This window comes from Solea senegalensis, linkage group LG1 (assembly GCF_019176455.1).
Source record: "Solea senegalensis isolate Sse05_10M linkage group LG1, IFAPA_SoseM_1, whole genome shotgun sequence".
Taxonomy (NCBI): Eukaryota; Metazoa; Chordata; class Actinopteri; order Pleuronectiformes; family Soleidae; genus Solea; species Solea senegalensis.
The window spans coordinates 20467573-20491642 of NC_058021.1; the positions used below are offsets into that span (position 1 = coordinate 20467573).

General features: G+C 42.5%; 1 protein-coding gene across 1 annotated transcript; it reads left to right on the top strand.

The window, feature by feature from the left end:
- LOC122769814 (protein phosphatase 1H-like) lies at positions 1-23839 on the top strand. Its single transcript, XM_044026667.1, has 10 exons — positions 1-421; positions 6705-6870; positions 8905-9261; positions 13943-14055; positions 14156-14240; positions 14469-14587; positions 19136-19199; positions 20943-21050; positions 22380-22531; positions 23634-23839. Exons 1-10 carry the CDS (start codon positions 189-191, stop codon positions 23779-23781), a joined length of 1545 nt encoding a protein of 514 aa, XP_043882602.1. The 5' UTR covers positions 1-188; the 3' UTR covers positions 23782-23839.
- Positions 23840-24070: the final 231 nt, after the last annotated feature.

Below are 24070 nucleotides of genomic sequence, written 5' to 3' on the forward strand. Positions count from 1 at the left end.
TGTCGTGCAGCGCTGGAGGTTGCAGCCACAGTTCCGTGTTCACTTCACACAGCAGCAGCTGAGCTGGATGAGAGTCGCTGCGTGTCTGCATTTCACGCCGCGAAACTACGTCGCCGTGCGGGGATCTGTGGAGCGTGGGGCAGCCTCTCACGCAATCGCATCTCCTCGATCTACGCCGCAGCAGCGCCATGCTCACGCGTGTGAAGTCGGCGGTGGCCAGTTTAATGGGAGGCATGATGGCAGGAGGCTCCAACGGAGAGCACCACAGCGGCTCCGAGCTGCCGCTGAAATTCCCCTACAGTAGACCAGAGTTTCTGGGACTGTCGCCCGACGAGATCGAGTGCTCGGCGGATCACATAGCGAGACCGATCCTCATCCTGAAGGAGACCAAGCGGCTGCCCTGGTCCACTGGCTACGCGGAGTGAGTAACCTGTATGCGTCCATCTTTCCTCTCTCAGAAGCAGAAGCAGCAGCAGAGGCTGAGGCTGCATCCTTTAGTGAACACACCGAGATCACTTCTCTGACCAGGGCGTAAACAAAAACATCACCAGCCGCTCTTTTAAGTCTTTATATTAACACGGCGAGCTTCATGTGTGGCCTTACTGAAATTGAAATATGCATAAGTGCAGCAGCTGACCTATACATATATGTGTGTGTATATATATATAACATATATATATATATATGTGTATATATATATATATGTGTGTGTGTATATGTACATATGTATATCTATATATACATATATATAGATATACATGTATATACATACACACACATACAAATATACACCCATCACAACAGTAAAACTGGTTATCTCTTTTATTTATGTGGCCATGTTTATCTTTCTTACAGTTTTGATATTCAGTTAATACATTTTTGTTTACATATTTTACAACTAGAGACAAACAAGAATGGCGTCGCAAAATTGTCTTATACAGAAGTAAACAATAATCTGATCTTTAAAACATACAAGTGCACTGTAATGTTCACCCAAAATGCAAACTGGATAGACAAGTGTTGTTCATTCAATGTGTGTTTACATGAAGTCATCTTGTGCATCGATTCACGCTGCTAATGTTGTGATCGATTGCTGTGCGGTTCACTGTGTTACTGTACCTGTCCCTAATAAACATTCAAATAAATGAGTTGATTTTCAAGCAGTCGGAGGAAGAAGGAAAACTGGCCAAGCGTGGAATGGCATCATATGCTGTATATACGTAGGTCTTCGTCGGGTGCCCTGATTTCCAAAGATTGGCATCGGCCACAGATATGAATATATATATATATATATATATATATATATATATATATATATATATATACAGCTACAACTGGTTTTAGTGTAATGGATAATCAGGCTGCCACACAATAGCTTCTAAAGAGATAAAGGAGGGCATTATAATCATGATGGCATAATGGATGCAAATATAAAGTAGGCTGTAATTAGGTCACTGAAAGCTTACAACCAATGTTGACTCATAAGTAGGGTGTCTTTTTTTTATTATTATTATTATTATTATTTAAGATAATAATAAATGCTTCTTTACCCACAATGTGAGTCAAGAGAGCGGTTACTTGTGTGCAGAGTTTAATATTCATCTTTTATCTTTGATATGTGTGCAAGCCAGTAAAACACATTTTCCAGTGTTTGCGCAGGTTGTGTTTGCTTTATCACACATTGTCTTTCTTCCTCCTCCTACTTAATAACTGCAACCCGGACCTGAACTCGCCTGTTGTTGTACTTCACATATTGTCTATAACTGTACAGGATCTTCATGCCAAGGTGGTAACGCTGCACAATAAATAGGACATATGGTATAATTGTTTATATAAGCTGCTTAAGTAACTCATTTAAAGCTAATGTTGTAATACAAAAGAGGGACATGTGGACGTAGGCGTGTAAAGACACTACACCTCGCACTGTGCAGCAACTTTACTCGAGGTATAGTGTATGTTTACCTTTTACAGGACACAACTTGTCCCAGTCCCCGTTCAAGATCACAATCGCTTTACTCACGTTGTCCCACATGAACTATCTGGGTTGTGACTGAGAATTATAAAGGTCACAGTTGAGTTCTTGAGACATGGTAGTGCCATCAATTCATAATTTCACAAATAAGGTTAACATTGTCCTTTGTTTTTCCCCTCGACATGACGTCTTCACACTATTGACAGGCTGTTTTCATAAGCAGCCTGTTTTCATAAGCTTAACTGTTGAGTAAAAGCACTGTACTGGAACTTTGCCTCTTTCTTTTTTTGCATCTACTGTTTCAACTTCTTATTTTGCTAGTATACTTTGACACCATTGTCCCAGTACAGTCTCACTCCCTCTGGCGTTTGTTCTTTGGTTTGGAGTGATGATACAGAGATATTAGGGCTCAAAGTAACAGTATTTATCAGTGGTTTTGTCCCTAAAAGCTTGCAGAATAGTGGGATCAGGGCGATGTCTTCAAACTGCTTGTTTTCACGGATCTTTGTTGATTGAAAAATGAATGGTGGTCAATATACAGTTAATTAAAACAGCAAATAGTCACATTTCAGATGCTAGATAACTAAAGAACATTTGAAATCTTGGTTTAAATCCTATCCAGAAAATGGTTGTCAGTTTATTTTTTGATCAGCTAATTGATTCAATTCAGTGATGTCCTATATACTGAAGAAATCCTTTGATATTCCTTATATACGTGTCCTCCCCCATGTTTCCTCATGCTAATCTTTTTCCTTGAAGATATTTTAATCTAAAGATGGAAAAGAAAGGATTATATTTCCTTCTGTGTTTATAAAAAAAAAACATCACCCACTCTTGTAAAGTGGGTTAACTTATAATTTGAAAAAGAGGTGTATCTTCATTTTCAAAAAACAAAATGTACGTATAAGAAGGTAAAACCTCAAGTTCCACTCCATGAATCAGTGTGATTCAGTGTGTGGGAGTGAGTGCCATCTTGGCGTAGCATAGGACTCAATCATTTCGGGGTGATTTTGTACCAGAGGGCACAGCCTGCTTTGTTGCTGAGAAATCTCTCTGCCAGCGGAGTAAACCTGAGCCTGTATGAGATTATGTGATCCATACAAATCCACTCAGGATGGTTCACATGGTCAGATAACAATGGCTCACTCTGAGGCAAAGTGATAGTGCATCTGAACATTTTGCGGTTGGCTGGAGGGGCTCTTCTGTTTGGCGAGCAAGTGAAGAGTGCAAAAGTTTTCTTCGACGATATTGGACTTTTTGCCGATATTTATGCCAATAACGATACTGATATACATGTTTTCCCTGCGCCCAAGTGCAGAAGTCATGTAGTCTCTTCTGTAGTGAAATAAACACGTATATAAACACATATTTTGTCTACTCGTGTCACAGCAGATGTAGCTCTAACTTGACTTCATTGAGTAAAATAAATAAATGTTATAAAGGCAATAGTTGTAGAGGGCGCCAGCATAGAAGTCAAGGAGGTAGCAGCTTATTTAGCCTACTTGTAGTCATTAGTCATATGATTATCACGAAGATCTTGGTGTCTTTGCCGATATCCTCTAATATCTGCTGATGCCGATAATATTGCACATCCCTAATATCGGCAAATCATCGGCATGACGTTGTAGTTTATTTACAACATAGAGAATTTATAAATTACAAAATGGATGTTTTTGAATTTGCATTAAGGGACCCACAGTATAATCACTCTCGCTTATTTATGAGAACCTGCTTGCGTATTTAAGCTGTGCTCAGAATTGTGCAAGTCCATGCGGCGCTTTCATCCTGCGTGTCTATGAGCAGGCTTCACTGACCTTTGAGGGTCATCAGGCTTGTTGTGCTGCTCTCTTTGGAGAAAGGACGAGGAGGATTCCGATGCGCCGTCTCTCTGAGTGGGCACACTGTCGGGTCCACTGAGCATGATCATTTGAATGGATCAGTGACTATTGCTCACTCTCACTTGTCTCACTCTGGGTATGGTGATGACCCCTGGGGACAAACCTTTCCAACCGGCTCAACCAGGACCAATAACACACACTCTTGCAACCTCAGCAGCATTCTGATCAATACTTAATCAATATGTGTGTCTGAGAGCTCAACGCTCTTTCCACCACTGTGCGCCGTATGTGTTGGCTGTTGGATACAAGGCAGCCAGTTGGCACAGGCGGTGACAGAGTGTGTGTTCAGGGAACAGAGACAATTTGGGGGCATCTCCAGGGTGAAGGGAGAGCTGCTTAAAAGAATTCAGGGGTGTGCATGTTCAAGAATTGTTTTTCAGGGGCCAACGTGAGCTGCAGACACGGCGAACATGCCATAAATATGTACGCGTTCCTCCCGTTTTAATGTCGGGGCTTTTCTTCAGTTTTTTTTCTGCATAGATTCAGTATTTCTTTTGTCCTTGTAAAAGAGGGTAAACGTGTGATACTCAAACGTGAAGTGGAAGCACACAAGCAGCACTTCATACTGTACACACAAAGCTTCCCAGTGCACAGTCACATGATGTAGCACATGTTCCCGGGCTGATTCCGCTACATCAACACAGCGCTCGATAAATGCACCATTATAATCACCTTTTTAGATTTAACTTCATCAGTATTTGAAATGATCTGTCTTTTTTTTGGGTGAATAAATGAAGGAAATGGCAAGGAGAGGACCAAATGTCTACATGTGCAGACGTGTTACCTTTGCAAATATGAATCATTCATTGTAAAGTGTTATTAAAAGAATGCTTAACATGATCAGAATCCCAATTGACTTTTGGTTCAAACCCTTCATTGTTTCACCACTATTTTGTTTTATTTTAAAGTACATTATGTTATTATAATGGACAAATAAAGCTAAAGGAAAAATCTATACCATTGCAATTCCCCCCAAATGACCTGGAGGTTCACAATAATGTCTTTGAAACACAAGTTTCCATCTGAGACGACAAGAGTGAGACGGCACACTGTAGATTAGAGCTCTGACAGGGTAATAGAGGTCATGTGACTGTCTCAAATGCGAAGGAGTGAGTGAAATGAGGTAACTGGATATGACAGCCCCGCTCTCAGATACAGCTCGTGCCTCGGGGTGTGGGATGGCTCGTCCTCCCGTCAGAGATGGATGAAACGTTTGAAAGCTCGACTGTTCGAGAGTTTAAGATCTCACAAACGCGCCGCGTTACTGTTGTGAGAGTGCACCGTGATTTCTTGGAATGGTTGTAAAGGCCGTTTTAGGTCAGCGTTTTCCTTACATCCCTCCAGATAAATGGTGTCAACGTTTAGTGTTTCGCTAACTTCATGAAAGCCAAAACAAAAGCTATAACACTATAATTAAAATGAGTAATCATAAAAATGTTGTTTTTGTTAAGTGTTGGTTAACAGTGAGGGTAACATCACAACAGATTGTGTATGACAGTTCTTCATCGCTGACCTTGGACAAAGTAATGAGTCAGAAAGAATCCTTACTCAGTGTTTTTGTTTCCCTGGATTTGTTTTAATAAAAAAAATGCTTCTATGTCATATTTCTTCACATGCCATTTAAGCTTCTTCTTCTTCTTCACAGAAGTAAGCTCAGATAGAAGTGATAATAATGGGGTAGTTAATAATGTTGTTAGTGACTCTGGATCCTGTTCCATTCAATAGCACAAGGGTTAAAAGGGTTGATTGACTGAGTTCTGATGTTAATGTACAACAGGTTGAACCTGTTGTACATTAACATCAGAACTCAGTCAATCAACCCTTTTGATTTGAAATATCAATCATATTTCAATACACTTGAAATATGATTGCGATGATAAGTACTGTGGATTTTAGATCATAGTTCCCACGTCAGTCCCATGGTGTTTACATGTACTACACTTTACATTACAATATGTGGGTTGCATTGTTTGGGCATATGCTTCTTTTAAATCTGCCATACTGACACGCTGTGGGGAGCTTGTTATGATTAGGTTTTAGAAAGGGGAAGTTGTGAGCACATTTCGCAAGACAGTTAAAATGACTCCTGCTGAGCGAAGCCTTCTTCACTTTTACAACACACTGTGTTGTCTTAGCTTGAGACCGAGGATCTCTGCGTTTTCATCCCTGTGACCAATTAGGATTATTTATATAAGAGTGCCACATATGGACTTTATTATGACCGCCTCTCGCCGCGTTGATGATTGAAATTATGGACTTGTTTTAAATCCTGTAATAATGCGCACAATGGAATTTTAAATGGTCCCTTTGTGACAGAGGAACAACTGATTTAGTAACCTTTTGTACTTCAAATTGTCAACTCACCACACATACAGTTCAAACGGGGCCACTGTTGACGAGACTCCTCCTGTGGCGTGGCTAAATTAAGAATGCCTGGAGTATTGTCAAACAGTGTGTGCTTGTCCATGACTACAGCAGCTCGCAGCAGCAGTGCACCATCTGCCAGGTGTTGTATAATGCAGTAAAGTGTCTTTCTGTCCTTTGCCCTGTATGTGTGGCGCTCAAATTGAAATGTGTACGGCGTGTGTGTGTATGCGCGGAGATGCAGGAGATTAAAGTCTCAGTAATCATAAAGGCAAAGAAACTTAACCACCTCCTGAAACACAGTTCTCATTCATCGGTGGTTGTTTCTGCTCTGATCCTCGTTAGCTGATGTTGCTGAAGGTTTATTGCTTTTAAAAGTCACAATAGTATACACCCTATCTCTTATCTCAATGACATGTTGTGATGAAGCATGGCCTAAAGTCCCCTCTGTTATCTTCTCTCTTATCTAGAGTGATCAATGCAGGAAAGAGCACATTGAACGAGGACCAGGCCTGCTGTGAAGTGCTGGTGGTCAAAAGGAGACCGGCCGGAAGCTCCACACCCAACCGGACCCCCTTGGCCCGCAGGAGGTCTTCCCTGCCCAATGGGGAGGACGTGGGCCTACAGGAGAACACGGTGAGTCAAACTTAAACCTTCACCAAGGTTTAAAAAAAAGGTTACATTACATTATTTAATTAGGTAGAGTTTTAGACCCAACGAGAATGTTATTAAACTCACATACTGGGAGCTTCTACACTGGATGAAATCCAGGTAATGATCAGAGTGAATGTAGTCCTTGAAATGTCCTCGGGGCCTGTCGTCGACACTCGCTGTCCCCTCATCCCGTCCCATCAACAGCTTATTGGGGCGTACACTGTCCTTTACACACATAGCACTTGACAGTCACACTTGACACCGTGTGAGTGCATTTACGCTAGAAACACACAAAGACGACTTAAAGTTAAGTATTTTTTTACTATTTGACAAGCCTATTGTGATTTTGGTGCGTTTACTCATCATACCGTTCTTTTAAAGCAGGCACTGCAGATTTACAATAGCCGTGGGCATTCAGAAGAAGAATAAGAGGCTAAGGAAGAGACAGGCAATAATGCAGCGTTATGGATGCCAACGAGACAACATTTTACAATACAGTACAGTAACAACATTGTAATAAGATTGTAATCGGGAGATAATATTATCGTAATACCATCTTGTTTTCTGTGCCATATCCAGCTTGGTAATAACAATGTAATAGTGTTATCATAAGGAGATAATATTTCAGTAATGGCATTTTTTCCAAAGTAATATCCAGGTAATACCCTAGTATTGACACTTACTATAGGCTATTATCCTCGTAATACTGTTACATAAAAATGTTTGTAAAACAAACTTGATCATTAATAATTGATCATATAACAACTGATCATTTTAATCTTGCTATAAGGTTGAGATGTATTCTCCTGAATCTACCACACACTGGTTGCTATAGCAATATGAGGACATAACTAAAACATTACTTCCCTATTTCAAGCATTATTACGAAATTATGACCAATGTAAAGCTTCTTAAAAACACCAACAAAAAAACTATTTGTATAGGACATCACTACACCTGTAAGGCACTTCATTTTGCTGAACGGTAAATATAAAACAATAAAGAGAAATGCAAAGAAAATAGACTCTTACTAGAAAGTAAGAAGTACAAAGTAAATTAAATTTAATAAATGGCTGTGGTAAAATAAGGAGCGTCTTCAGCACTGATTAAAAACAACTTGAGAAGCACGCTGCAATTTAATTACCCAAGGCAATATACAGTATACCTATATAAAGGCATCACTGCTGCTAATGTGTCCTGTCAGCCCACCAGTACTCTTCATACAGGCCCACAGAGAGTCGACAGTAAACCCATGCAAGTGCCTCATGACTCACTTCTGCAGTGGTACTGGACCAATAAACAGTTATGTAGAGCCTCTGAGTGTTCTTTGCTTCCTGCCCGGGCTCATGTTGAAGCACACACATGCCTCTATATTTAGAAAATAAGAGCCACAACGTGCAGAAAAACAAGTAATGACCCACACTCGACGAAGAAACAAAAGCAGTACATAAACCCCTCCTTTAATCCCTTTTACATCCTGCGTGTGCCACAAATAATATGCAAAGCTCCACCTTCTGTCTACATGTCGCTATCAAATGCATAAAAGCATAAGCACATGATCCGGGAGAGGGTGGAACATCAGAGAGCAACTGCAGTTTTTGAAGGCATCGGCCACAAAGGTGTGTGATGATGAATGAACCAGATCAACGCAAGAAGACAGAGACATGTTCTGTGGGAGGAGGAACTTTGCAAAGGGACGCGCGGGACGCCGTCTGTTTTTGCTCCGCGCTGTGTCTGATAAAGCCTGTGGATTGAAGTATCAACGTCAGAGGAAACACAAGAACACATTCATCTGTTTAATTGCACCACCAAAAGCGAGTTAAATGTCCTGATCAGAAGACATAATTAACACCTGCATTAAACATTTGATTACAATATCCATAGAAAGGAGGGTGTTAATGACCGTCTCTCTAATCTAGATTTAATGTCTGTACGACAGGGACAGTATTTTCAATTTAAAAAAAAGTCAACTAAATGTTAACCAAAGCTTTTTTTTTTAACTTGTGTCTGATATAGGATGGCTCTGAAGACCTAACCTTCCACTACTGGGCATTGTTTGATGGCCACGCAGGCTCTGGGGCAGCTGTAGTGGCTGCCCGCCTTCTTCATCACCACATCGCTCTGCACCTCCAAGAAGTGACCGAGATCCTCTGCACTCCCAACCTGCTGCCACCCACATGTCTCGGCGAGGAACCAATCAGTCACCATCTCACCCCGACGTCCCAGCGCGCCCTCACCAGGGCCGCTTCCCTGCGGGGAGCTGCAGGGGCTCCGGGTTCACCCAGCACGCCACCCACCCGCTTCTTCACCGAGAAGAAAGTTTCACACGAGAGTCTGGTGGTTGGCGCCATTGAGAATGCCTTCAAAGACATGGTAAGAGAGTCGTGTTTATATTTAAACCCTTAACTTACAACTATGTGTGACATTTAAATAGGAGAACATAAAGTACATGTTCAATTGGCGCTGCGAGTCGTCCTGCAGGAAGGAAAAAAAAAGACAATTTCATCTCAGATAATCTTAAAAACTCTGATATCTGATTCTTTGTCTGTCATTCTGCCGCCACATCTGGGAAAGACTCTTTTGAATTATTTTAAAATCGAACACTGCATTGTCTTTAAAAAGCATTATCTATAACAAGTTAATGTCTAACCCCAGCCTTAACCTAACCACTTCCTCAGAAATTAGGTTCTGCCTTATTAGGACCAAGTTTTGCTCTCCATTTTGGTGCGTTTCCATCATGGTCCAGTTCGGTTTGGTGCAGTATGGTATGGTTTGGAACAGTAAAACTCTTGGTCAGGCTTGCAGGCGTTGAAGAAACACCGTTCACAAACGAGTGGCGCTTTTCTGTCGCCCCATCAGCTGACTGTCGTGGGTCTAGCTCCACCGGTACCGTACCATGACTCTGGTACCCCCAAGGGAAGGTTACTGACACATGGAACAGCTGGCACTGGTTATTTTAGTACTCTTCCCAATGTAAATGCAAAAAAATAACTGTCCCACTCGGTGGAAACACGCCACAGGAGGACAACTGGTCCTGACAAGATGACAAGATCACAAGATCAGTGTTTATACCAGAAAAGATCATAGAGAGGTAACTGTACACTCACACACTCACACACTCACACACACGCACAAACACCATCTGGCTGTGTTGTAAGTGGATGAAAGAGAATTAACTCATGCAGAGGCCAATAGTTGAAAACCAGAGCCAATCAAAACAGTGCAGGACTTCCTGACAGGCTTTAAGGGGGACAGGTCAAACTCCACTGGCCTCAGTTTCAGTGTGCGTGAGGGTTTGGATCAACAGACACTTTGCTATTTTTCTTTCCAGAGCAGGGATTTGAAATAGTAATGGCCGTTTCATTGAAAATATTGTTTTCTTTCAATCTTTAATTTCAAAGATACTGAAGCAGTACGGCGAATCCCGAGGCACTGTGGGATACGTGACGATGAAAACATGATGTTAGGGATGAGATGATACCATACTCTGTATTGGTGTTGGTCCAAAACTGGCCAAAATCACTGCATTAGATGTGAGGAAAATCCGATATGATCAGTAATCCCTTATTATAATTTAATGCTTCACTAAATACAGGCAACATGTTGTAAAGACAGATGTCCTGTGACCCGGTTGTGAGTGTAAGGGCTGCAGATGCATTTAAAGCTTTATGTTTTTGAAAGGGCTGGTTATGTATCCTGGGTAAGTGTCATATCAACAGGTGAGTTGCTAAAAAGTGGTGACTAATCCTGGCGCTTACACTTTGTAACCACTAGGTGGAGGTGTGCAGTTAAGTATTTGTCTTTGTCTGGGTGAGTTTATGAAATTGTGTGGAATCTTGGTTCATGGCATTCAGTTTGTTCTTGAGTCACGAGGGTTGTGTTTTTAAGTAACTTAGCATAATGATGTTACTATTAGTGTTGTACTAAATACAATCTGTACACATTTACAAAACATGACAGTCATCAGCAGGAATTCAGATCTTGTGATGTTAAAATGATGTCCCACCTCTCACTAACGTTATTTATTCCAATTTATTTAATCTCCGTTGAATGATCAGTTCTTGTCACATATCGGCGTATGAATCAGCAAACATCTTTCCACTCGTGCTTCCTCTACTTCTTAAAGGTGTAATGCACTCATAACCATTCATTAAGTGCAGCTGACGTCACAGCAGCTTTGACGCTCATACCTCAAACCTAAAGGTACAAACCTGTATAATGGAGTAACAGTATTTTAAAGCATATAGAGGGATCACTGTTTTACTACTTTGTTTTTCCAGGTGTCCTGATTAGATCACCTACTTTCCTCCACATCTGTCATTTCTTTTAATTTTGAGTAATCACTGTTGTAAAATTAAACACAATCTGGTTCAAATGATACACATTTCTGCTTGGAAAGCGTTACTTTAGGAAAAAAAGTATCTTATCACCTAAGAAAACGTTAAATGTGACAGAATCTCTGGCAGCTTTGTTGCTGTAATTCTTGGTCTCAGTCTCCAGCTTTAATTCTCCTCTGACACGACTCACTGCATTCCTATAAAAGTGGTCAGTGTGTGTCAAGTGGCTGCTTTGGCCCGATAAACACTCAGGGATGTGTAAACATTAAAAAAAAATCTGAGACAGAGTCTTATCACACTGAGAGTTTATTGGGCCAGGACAGAAATGTGAGTGGATGAGATCATTGGCCTCAGATGACCCTGCTCAGTGCAAGTCCCTGAGCCCTGTTCCCAGTGCTGTGTATATCTGTTTGAGTGAGTAAATCCAGCTCCACACTTTAAAATTTCCCCACTGAGTGAGTATTTTAGACCTACATATATAATCTGGGTCATCAGGAATCAATGCTCAGTATTTACTATGTTATATCATTTATATAATCTGTACAAAAATGGTAATAATCGCTGTTTCTGGCCAAGAAATTTAGGCGAGGACACTCATTTTAGAATAGAATAGAATAGAATGCCTTTATTGTCATTATACAAGTTGTACAACGAGATTTACTTGACTTCACCTTGAAAGTGCATACAATAATACATTTTAATGGACAACGTAATGTTTATCAATCTGGTTGGTACAGAATTCAACACTTTTGATGGAACTCGATGAATTACGTTGGTACTGCCAAGTTCTGATTCATGTTACATCGGATGGTGCTGAATTTTGGTATCTGAAGGTATAAGGTTGTCTCTCACCTATGCAAAACACACTATTCAATTTGATGTTTATAATTTACACTTTATTCTCTGATTATATTATATTATATTATATTATAAGTGTTACTATACAGGTGGCTTTCACCTGTGATTTTCCCTCTGTGACCTGTCAAAATGGCTGCCGCGCAAAAGTCCCATTGAGACAGTTTAATAGCATGAGTTGTGAGTTAGGTTGACTGCTGTTGGACTGACCACCGTGTGTCTCAGTCCCTCTTTCTCTGTGCCTCTGTTACTTGGCCCAGTTGTTAGATTCTTCCTTGCAGTCAGGGAGAGAGGTGCTGACGTTCATGCAGACATTTTCATTATTAAAGACTTTGCCTGCAGCAAGAGGTACAGTGAGGATAAATATGTGTGGCTCACTATGGATTCATAATCAATCCAGTATGAAGGACACATTTCTTCACCTTCCTCCGACTCAACTCGCACACACGTACACGCTGTATATCAGTCCTCTGTGGCCCGTCGTGCCCTCGTCAGACTGCTGCATCATTTCATTGTGTGTTTGTGTTAAAAGCATTGCGCATATACCCAGACTTTCCGTTCATACGAAATCACACACAAGGATATCACAAAGCACACACAGCTGAATGTCCCTCACCACACCCTTTCCACCCAAGTGTGTTAGAGAAACGGCTTTAGTCAGACTAAGACAATAATTTGGTTTTCTTAATGTCATGTGAGCGCGTTAGTCCGACTAAAATCGTTAATGCAAGTATAGTCCGATTACTCCTGCATGTGTACACTTAGTCGGACTGGAGTAGGACTGGAGTCGGACTTCTGTGCATGCACCAAATGCAATACTGTTGCCCGGAAATCATATGACGGCGGCGTCACGACAACACAACAAGAACAAGAGCCATGTTCCATCTAATTTCTATCACGATTAATGTACAGCAGGAAGAAAACGTACAGAACTACAGCACGATCCACATTGTTTTTCGGTGACGTAAAGGTCAACAGGAAACTGATTCAATACGCAGTAGCTTGTAGAGATACAGCGCCACCTACAGAGGCGGAGTCAAGCGTGCACGAAAGATAAATCAATTTTCTCCTCCTTCAATTTCTACCAAATGAAAGTAATTGGACCTACATGTTACACACTGGAACTTTAAGGACAACATGCACACATTACAGTTCCCTGTCAAACACACACAGGTACACATTTGATTTTGTAATTAAATGGAGGTCATTATCAAGTACATGCATTCATCATGGGAAAACACCTCAAGGACGGACTGGATGTAAATGTTAGCAACGTTTTTCATACTATCTAGTTAGTTGAGAGTGATTGATGACTGATTCATTCATTTTGCTGCTATTGCCTCCGTCTTCTGTTCTGTGATCATAAGCCGACCAGCAACAGCAAGAGTGAGTGAGAGCAAGGAAGGGTTAAACCCTTTGTGTGAGCAGTTTCTTTCATGTGATTAATTCATTGACAGGTTCATTTTTCATCTAATTAATGAACTAACGGCACAGTTTCTTTTTACTCCTCATTTTTTTTTCTTTTGGTTTAATTAGCACTAAATTAATCTGGGCTAATTAACTGGTGTAATAACCAACAGTCCCTCCAAACTTTCTCTTCTGTCCTTTTGGTTTCCATTTTGTTTTATTGCTTTTTTTTTTTTAATAATAAATGAATTCATTATGTTGCTATAATTAATCATGACATCATGGCAGGTTTCAAGTATAAAGGAGATATTTGACTCGGTATCAGGTTGTTATTTAAATGTTACGTGCTGTTGGGAAAACCGTTTTAAAAGACTAAGATGATTCCAAACATGATTATTTCCAGAGGACGTGTGTATTACGTGATCTAATTAAAAGGATTTGTGTTTGCTGTTTAGGACGCACAGATAGAGAAGGAGAAGGCGGCCTACAACGTCTCGGGTGGCTGCACTGCTCTGGTGGTTCTCTATTTACTCGGGAAGCTCTACGTTGGCAACGCAGGGGACAGCAGGTGAGACTTCCTCCCGCCGTGCTCCTCAATGTACTGCAGCCTGCAGAAGCGACAGTGTCCCAGCTCACAGGTTTGTTATGTCTGCTCCTCTCGTCCTCAGAGCGATTATTATCCGTGCTGGGCAGGTGATCCCCATGTCAACAGAGTTTACACCGGAGTCTGAGAGACAGCGACTGCAGTTCCTTGTAAGAAAATAACCTCTTTCAGCTTCTTTTCTTACGAGCACAGCTGTCAGATATTAGCAGAACTGACCTCCTCTCCTGGTGAGACAGCAGCCATGCCCGGCTCTGTCTCTCTTACACTGCCTGCCAGCCTAAGAGACAATGGAATAGTTTTTTCCTATCCCTCAGGCGCGTCAATCTTACGTTTGTGTGTGTGTGTGTTTTTTCTTCTTCTCTCTTTTCATATCAAAGGCATACATGCAGCCCCACTTATTAGGCAACGAGTTTACACATCTGGAATTCCCAAGGAGAGTGCAGAGAAAAGAGGTTGGCAAGAGGATGCTGTACCGTGACTTCACCATGTCGGGATGGTGGGTTGATTGCTTTTTTTTTATATTTATAGACCTGTTAAGTATGTAATTCACCACAAAATGGAAAAATGCACACGTTCCACATCATGCCAAATCAGAAGATGTCTGATCTTTTCTTTCTCAGTGGTAAATGGTTTATATGGAAATAGCGCTTTTCTAGTCTTGATGACCACTTTACACTACAGTTTTCTGTTCACCCATTTGTACCCATTCACACACTGCCAGCACGGCCGTCAAGTGTCTTGCCCAAGGACACGTCTGCATGTAGACGAGTGGAGCCACGAATCAAACCCACGACCTTCTGAGTTGAAAGACAACTTGCCCCGGTCTCCCCTGTGTGGCTTCCTGTCACATTTTTCCTTCAAAAAAAACCATTCAGATTCGTGGTTGCCCTCATAGAGGAATTTATTCAAGTAATTTAAAACCGTGTATAATGCACTGAATATGAAAAATACAACCATAATGACAACCTCCATAGGAGAAGTCATTCAAAGCCTCACAGTCACAAAATGGCCTTGACATTTCTGCCTCCGTGCATGAGACGAATGCTAAAAGGAATCTGTGGGCACTTTATCCTGCTCTGGAGAAAAAGGTCAAAGAGACGGAGGACGATGACGTGAGAATCAACGCGGAAGAAAGGGGAGAACAGATTAAGACGGATGTGTGGGCATGCAAAAGTGAGCGAATGAAGTAGGTTCAAGGACTTGTAGACTTGGTATCTCCTTGGCAGAAAAGGGGGTAAATGATTTTACACAGTCACCGTTACACTTGCCATAAGATCACATCCTCGCTGATCAAAGTGGTCCGCACCTCACTGAGCTGTTCAAATATGACAACTACTTTTCCAAAGTGTTTCATAATCACGACATGTAGGCCAAAAGCAGCGGAGTAATTAAGAGTATTTAATCAAGTTATGTGCTAGCAGTCAGCAGTTTAATACGACTCTGTCAGTGCTGGGCTATTATTACTGATTACCGAAGGCATTAAAGCGTAAGCAAAGTGTTTTATGGTTCGCGTGGAGTTCTAAGTAGTTCAGATGCTCCTGTAATTTAATCTTTTGCCAACATTATTCACTTTTACTCGTATGGCACAGAATCCCAATGTACGTCACGTGAAAGCACTGTGCAGAGACGGGTCAGTGAAGGAAATGACTCCAAATTAACATGAGGAACCAAAGGGTTTCAAACTCTGTGTTATCTTTATTTATATGTCGTTGCTTTGTGCATAAGAAGGAGGGTGACTCGTGTGACCTGTGTCATCTGGAGTGGCCTTCAGCCTCTCATGCAGAAGAACGAAAGCCACCGTGGTGCAGTGAGTTGTACTAAGTCTCACCATTAGGTGTCACCAATTCTTACACATTGGACTTGTAACAGGAGGCTTCTATCATGAACTTAACATAAAATAAAGGGGGTTTCAATGACGTGATGTGTGTAGATCTACATGCCTGAGAACATGGCAGGTAACTGAGGAGAGATGAGCAGTATGTTTTATGTCACCACCTCCCTGTGGGTGTTTTTACAGTTCCACTCACTTCAGCAGATGTGGGTCAGTGGCTGCATTCCTCACTGGTCTGCCGGCCTAGTGCCTCAGCAGCAGCAGCAGCAGCAGCAGCAGCAGCAGCAGCAGCAGCAGCACTGTGACGGCCTGTGATGTATTTTTAATCATGTTACACTGATGACCCCGTTTTTTTTCATTGGCCTTACCCGGATTTTTAAGTCCGAGCCTTAAAATTAGGACCGCGCCAGTCGGTGTGGCGCATTGCTCCGATTTGGGTTGGTGTGACTTGTGTCGGTGGGTCATTCTTGAGCCGCACTTCGGATGCTCTGTAGGTACGAAGGATATTGTTTTCCGCAGCTTTCTGTCCACGCGCACGTGCACAGGCTGCTGGTATCCTGCTTGCCCACATGCTGTGCGCGTGTGGGTGTTCTCTGGCATCCGTGATCAAGGCCGTGCTCTAATGAAGGCATACATGCATACATGCAACGACGCAGCCCACCTCTTTCTGTCTCCCTTCATGGCATTCTTTACCTCCCCTCCCTCAGACAGTTGGACCAGAAGTCTGAGCGTTGGGAACTGTAATAAGTGTCGTGGTCCAGGATGGAGGGCGGTTTGTTTGCGAGGCCTCCTGCGGTGATGGAGGTTGAGCAGTCAGTCATGTACGACATGATCCAAATGCCATAGCAACACAGCCGGCTAGGAGGAGGGAGGGAAGGAAGGTGGCTGGCTAGAGAGTATAGAGAGAAATGAAGGGAGGGGGCTGGACAGATGAGAAGGAAATTGAGAGAAATGTAAGGTGCAAGATAAGAAGCGGAGATAAAAGTGGAGGAAATGAGGAAAAGTCCAGTCGGAAAATGATTTGTAAGCTGCAAAGAAACAAAAAAACTAATGGTGTGTTGGCCACGTAGGAGGGCAATGATAAATGGCAATGGGCGGCATTCACGCCTGCCTCTTTTTAATGCCTGTGCCCACTGGAGAAACTGTCCTCCCCTCTTCCTATGGACAATAAATGAGAGAGAAAGGCACACCTTCATCACTGTCGTACCATTTTCATCCCCTCTCTTTCTTTTTCCTGTCCAGCCCCTCCTCCCCCTTTTCTTTTTCCGCTGTGCCTTTGTACTAGCATGACCGATGCCTTTGGCTCACTGTACGCGTGGAGAGTCGTTGGGTCGTGGCAATTTATTCTGCCCCTGAATTTGGCGGTTGCTTTAAAACCGCTAAGGTTCACGGAAAGGTTTACTGAAATACAGATCCCAATTGCACCAATTTGACTCACTCATTCGCTGCTGATGCAATCCCGGTACAATGTCCCCTCAACGTCTGTCGTCACGAGGCTGTTACGTAGGTGCGCGCGTGTGTGTGTGTGCGCAGATCAGGCAGTGTTGCACAAACACACACACACGCTGCCAATAGCCCTGCGACCCCTTTTTGCACCGTGAGGAAATGACATCACTCCTCTCCTGCCTGCATCTCATCACCCGCAGAGATGATGATACAACCTCCACCACCACCACCCTCCTTTTCCTCCGCACCCTCTCTGCCTGCACTCAGTCACACTCTGCAATGATTTGTGTCACGAAGCAGCCCTTAAATGTGAAGGCATTGCACTGATATTCTGGTCAAACAGTTCAGCCCTTCAGCAGCGCTCCTCGCCGAGTATGACAGGCTGCATAGGCTGTAAACTCACGTCCCAAGAGGGACATTGTCCCCGACAGCAGCCTCTGGGGATCTCATCTAGGATAGCACTAAAATATTGACAGACATGTGTCTCTATCTTGTAGTCATTTTTTTTTTTCTTTCTTAAATACTAAAGTTGGAGTGCTTCTGCAGCAGAAATGCATTCGCTTCTGTGCAAATGGACGGCGGTGGACCTGCCCCAGTTCAATGAATGTCTCTCTTAATGCTTTGTTTTAAGTCTCATGTCATCTCACTGCGGTTTTATATGTTTTTCCACACCATTAACACTGCAGACGCTCGTGAGGGAACATTTCAGCAGCCTGTATTTCTGTGTTTGCGGGCTCTTCACTTGTGATACTCCTCACTCTGCACACTGTGTAAAAAAAAAAAAAAAGTGCTGAAAGCAGCAGTATATGGCGCACGCCTAAGGTGGAAACATATGGTCTCACGGAGTGGAACCAGGAATAATGTAAAAACCATCCCCAGTCCTTGCTAATCTGCTTCACAGCAGCTGAAATTCATTGGATAAAGGTGTGCGGGCCAGGCACGAGTCGCATGATATTTGCAATATTATTTTGCAATCTTTTTTTGACCTTTTATTCCCTCCAGTCTAAAGGTTAAGATAAATACACGGCGTTTATCAGTTTGGATCCAGATCAGGACTCCTTTTCAGAGCACCTGGTGTGAGTTGTGAATGGAAAACTTTGTCCTGGCAGCTCGACAGGGAATTGGCTCAAATGTGTAATGTTTCTGGTTCCACACGCAGACACAGCTGCTTCTTTTGAAGTGGAACCGTTGGGTGGGAATGGATGAGGAGAAAAAAAAAGAAGTAGTGCTGAGCTGCAAAGGTGAAAAGTGTATCTTAAGATCTGGCATGAATATATTATACAGTGTTTTTCCCTCGTATTGCAGCTCTGTCTGGTCCAAGTCTGAAGATGGTAAATTATTCATTATTTAGGGGAAGTTTAAACACCGCTCTGAGAGCGGGGGAATGCGAATGTGGATACTCTTGCATCATTCAGCTGTTTTACATCCAGATTTTCACACACACACACACACACATACACAGTCACAAAAAACCACCAGCAAACCTCACGCATCAATAGATTTCTCACTTTTCGCCAATAGGGAGACAAAGATGAAGAGGGAATTATGCCTGTGGGTGATGTCTGGCTGTTTTTTTTTTGTTATTTTTTTCTTCCCTTCACTGCCTCTCTTTTCCCTCCTAGCGTACTCTTTGTCTGTGTGCCAGTCGTCTCAGCAGCAGAGCCTGTGGGGGGTGGGGAGACGGTGTATCTATCGGGCATGTGTGCACTGTCTGCCATAAACCAAAAAAAAAAAAACTAACCCCAGTATCCTTTCTCTTCTGCACAGGGCGTATAAAACCATCGAGGACGATGACCTCAAGTTTCCCCTGATATACGGCGAAGGAAAGAAGGTAAGAAGTGCTCGAGGGCTGCTCCCTGACCAAGTTATTCCCTCAGCAGCCTTGTGTGCCTCGCCTGTAATCAAAGCTTGTGAGGGCAGCATTCGTCAGCCCCACTCGACCCCCAGCGCCGTGTGGAGGAGCCAAAGCAATCCCGGCCTCTTGTTTTCACAAGGGTTCACCAACCTATGGCACAGAAAAGCTCTCTCCCGTAATGGACTCTGTTCTTTTAGGTCATGCAGCAGATTAACGGTAGCGTTACAGGCTCAGTGGTGGGACTCCCGTCAGAGTCGGCCCGTGATGAAAACACGCTGCAGCTGAGACAGGTGAAGAACATGGTAATTGGAAGATGACATCTCTGAAACACTGACCACACTGATGCAAACGAAAAGGGTCGAGAGTGCAGTCTCGTTCTTGTTCGTTGAAAAGGTCAGAGAAGAAACCTGATCAGTCTGAATATGTAACTTTTATATCCAGTTGGGCAGAGAGTAAGTAGATCTGTGGTTATGCTCAGATTACCAGGGTTAGGGTGCGTTACACATCATATTTGACAGTTCACTTTATTGCATCTAAGTCCATTGTTGTTTTGATTGGATATACTATTTCTGTAATGGTTAATACACCAGTATGTCGAAGCTCTTTAATGGTAAAATATCATTATTATTATTATTATTATTGTACTGAAGAAAGAAATTCTTAATTATTGTTTGAAAATGTCAAGTTAAAGTTATTTACTTGCATTCCTGAACAGAAGTCGGCTCAAATTTGGATATAACGATTGCAAATTCAGTTTGTTATGTGCCAAATTAAGAACATTTTTTACTTTTAAACATTTTTCTAGAAAGATTTCTTCTTTTTTGTTTTTTGCTCGTTTTATGTCAGGTGGGCTAACACATTTGAGAATACAGGGATACGTGAAGTGACAGAATTGACTACTCAATTTCTGTGTCCACACAGGCCTGGAAGGAAACTAAATAGATCTGAACACAGCCTATGTTTGACTGACGACCGAGGCAGACGTCACTCCACAGTTCTCTCTGTGCCTGCAACCACACTGGGATTATGTAGCCCTCCCTACATGGTCGGCCATGCCCATGTTGTGTCCTCTACCTTTGATGTTGAGTTGAGATGAATGGCTTGATCGCGTAAAGCACTTCAAAGCCGGCGCGCAGCCTGCTGGACGCCAGCGCTCAACAATTAAGTCCAGGATGTTTTCCCTTCTCTGTCGGAGGAGCTTCGCCACCTCTTTGAAACCCACTCTCCATGTTTCTGGCTCATTTTCTTCCTCTTATCTGTGCTACACACTGATCCAAACTCACTCTTACCAAGCTTCAGTCGCCCTGCAGTGATTCACTTATTCGTTGAAGCAACGAGGCCATGTTTCCAAATCTCAGAGCATCGTCGCATATCCAATAAACAACGACTAAAGCTACAAAATGAAAGGCCTTGGCCTTGCCTTATAGTAACTCTTATACTTATATAACTCAAAAATATTCACTGTGGCCCTCTCGTCATTTCAGGATATAAAAAAGTAATCTATTCTGAATGAGATACTTCAGATTTATTCTGCTGGAACTGTGAGAAAGTGGAAAGCGAGTCCTTTAAAAAGGTGAAAATACCAACAGTATAGAAGATCTATACACTTCTGATTCTACAGACTGAAGAGAACATCTTTGTTTTTTTAACAGATATTTACACAAATATCATCCATCTCAATCTGACTCCAACAAATGCTTATGTTATGATCCTTTACAGGCTCGTGTGCTGGCGACCATCGGGGTCACGAGAGGTCTTGGGGACCACAACCTCAAAGTGCACGACTCCAACATCTACATCAAACCGTTCTTGTCCTGCTGTCCAGAGGTAGGCTTCCTTCACTGTGTATAATAAAATGACTCAAGTCTATGAAATGTTAAGCGTGATAATACAACCGAACACATTTTTGTCCAACCCTACTCTTGTGAAACTTCTCTACTTCTAGATCTGTTTGGTTTTGCTTCTCAAAAAAAATAAATGGGTAAACAAAGAAGGAACAAAACGCATCCCGCATCTGGTGATACCGCCTTTCCTATGTCAGCTGGGATTGGCAACAGCGCCCCCTGCATCCCTCATGTGGAGGATAACGCGGTTACAGCTGTTAAGTTATGGGATGTCGATGTGAAGGGACAAAAACCTTGTCTTTATAGTTGTCAGGCCTACATACAAAGGCCCAGTGTGGAAGAATTAGTGAGGACTCGAGGATTTCCTCAGCGTTGTTGTTCTAGCTATTGTTGATTCATACAGAACATAAACACTCACCATTGGAATATAAACAAGAGTCTGACATTTGCAAATCTGTGTTTTTGAGGGTCGCACCAGATTAAAGACAGGAAAACATTTTTGCGTTCTCCAGATTAAAAAAAAACAAAAAACAAATCATGCATTGAAGGATTTTGGGGGGGAAAAAAATCCCCGTCAAGTAAAAGAATACTGAGTGCTCTCATGTTATAAATAAAAAAAAACTGACTTTGACATTTAGATTCATCAGCTCATACTCATGAGATCAAATGTGGGCGCCGGGTCAAAAATCAAATGCTGCAGCCATGACCTGTCGAGTCTTGCAGGGATATTTTGTTGCCGCTGAAATCTGTGTTTTCGAATGGATTCTGGGAAGCTCTCTTGTTCGTGGATTGATTGCCTCATTCCTCTCCTTTTCTTGCGAAGCGTGACTTAAATCACAAGGTTTACCTCTAAAGAGAGGCTCATGAAGCCACGTAGAGGACCTTCTGATTCCCGTGCAAGTGCTTTCGCTGGCTGACTTCAGTTTGATGCAATCATTTTCGTCGTCTCAGAGGAATTATCTTTCATAAAACATCCAAACTGAGGCTTATTTGTTGTTGATGTTGATGATGATGATGAGCCAGAGAACTTTATTTGCCATGCATGTGCCTCAGAGGAGCTGCTACGACAACATGACACCTCTTTACTGAAGGATTTTAAAGATTCACTTTATCAGAAAATTAGGAATAAATTGTCAATTACATTAAAAAAATGACATTTTTTTGCGTACATACTCGCATGTATACTCACAGCCCGTTTAGAATGAGTTTGAAGTTGTTGTTGGCCATGTCTCAGTCTCTATCAAACGGTTGGATCCAAACCATGACTGTTATTCTCTCTCTCTCTCTCTCTCTCCCTCTGCCTCACCCTCAGGTCAAAGTTTACCCTCTCGCGCAGCACGAGCACGGCGCCGACGACGTCCTCGTGCTGGGAACGGACGGTTTGTGGGACGTCCTCGCCAACCAGGAAGTAGCCGAAGCGGTCACGTCTTTCCTGTCAAACTGTGACCCCGACGACCAGCACAGGCAGGTTCACCCGTCGCACAGCTGCGGCCATCACTCACGCTTGAACTTCTCCTCACCCCTGCTGCACGTAGACAGGATGTGTGTTTTTATCTTGTGATTATACACAAAGGTCTTTTTTTCTCCCATGCCAAGGAAACACGAGCAAGACTCTCTTTGTCCACCTTAATGGTCCAGTGTGTGAGAATTAAGTGATGCATCACAGACTGTAGTGAGCTTTGTTTGTCCAGTTAGACTTCAAACATGGTGGCACAAGATGGCTGCCTCATAAAACCCGGCCCTTGTCTGAACCAGTCATTCTTTACCCAATGGCTGCTTTTATGTGCAGTCTTTTTTCTATGTGTGTGTGTTTCTATGGTACTTATTATGTACTTAGTTATGTGTTGTACATTATTGTAGCATTAATTGTTTTGACCGCATCCAGAGAGACTTAATTGGAGCTGCATGGTGAAGGAATCAGCAGCAGCGGCTGTGTTTGGCACAGCAGGGACCTCGTCAGGCAGCTGTTCAGCGAGCGGTTGGTTGCTGTTGGTGGAGCATGAATCATATTCCTCGGAAAAAAATGGATTTAAAATACAATCGTAAAGTCCTGCTGAATGTCCAGTTTTAATTTCTGTAGTGGAATCCACCTTTAAAACATAATGTGGACACTTCTTGCTGCTGTACAAAGCTGTCCTGCTTTACTCCTGCTGTGTTCTCCCCCTCCCTCGCCTGCTCTGTCATAGCATTAAATACATCACTTTGTTTGCAAAGTCACAACAGACACAAAAACAACACCAAAAAACTGCTATACTGAGGAATGCAGAGAGAGTCATGAGGCTTAATCAGCATTGGGTGAACTAACTGACAATAGTTTGAATGTTACAGGCAGTTGTTTATATTTAAATGTCAGGCACTACAGCTTTAAAATGTATTAAATAACATGAAGTTAAATTCAAATTTTAAAAAGTCTAGATGTTTCACACTGGACTTTTAATGTGATTTTTATTTCTTTTTGCTGCGGGCAGACACAGTTCCAGATGCATACCACCGCGCGTAGTTATGACCGCCATTTGTCTTAATGTGCATCGCCATTAATCATTCGTCACTTGTGTGTTTTGCGCAGGTACACGATGGCGGCGCAAGACCTCATAATGAGAGCACGAGGAGTGCTGAAGGATCGCGGCTGGAGAATATCCAACGACCGACTGGGCTCCGGAGACGACATCTCTGTCTACATCATCCCTCTCATGTATGGCAACAAGCAGAATTAACCCGATGACATAAGTGCGTCCAAAACAAAAACGTGACCCTGCCTTTACCCCAGCCCCTTCCCTCGTGCTCCATATTTAAAAGTGCTTTCGCCGAGGGAGTGGAGACATTTACCGGTCGGAAAGAAGTGGGATTCCTGTCCGATAGAAAGTAAACAAAGTGAAGCAAAGGGGCGGGAGCGTGTCCTCTCATGGATGGAGATGGTAATATGCGTCTCTGGATTGCTGTTACTCGCTAATGCACAATATTTATAAATGTGAAAATGTATATACACAAGACATACACACATTT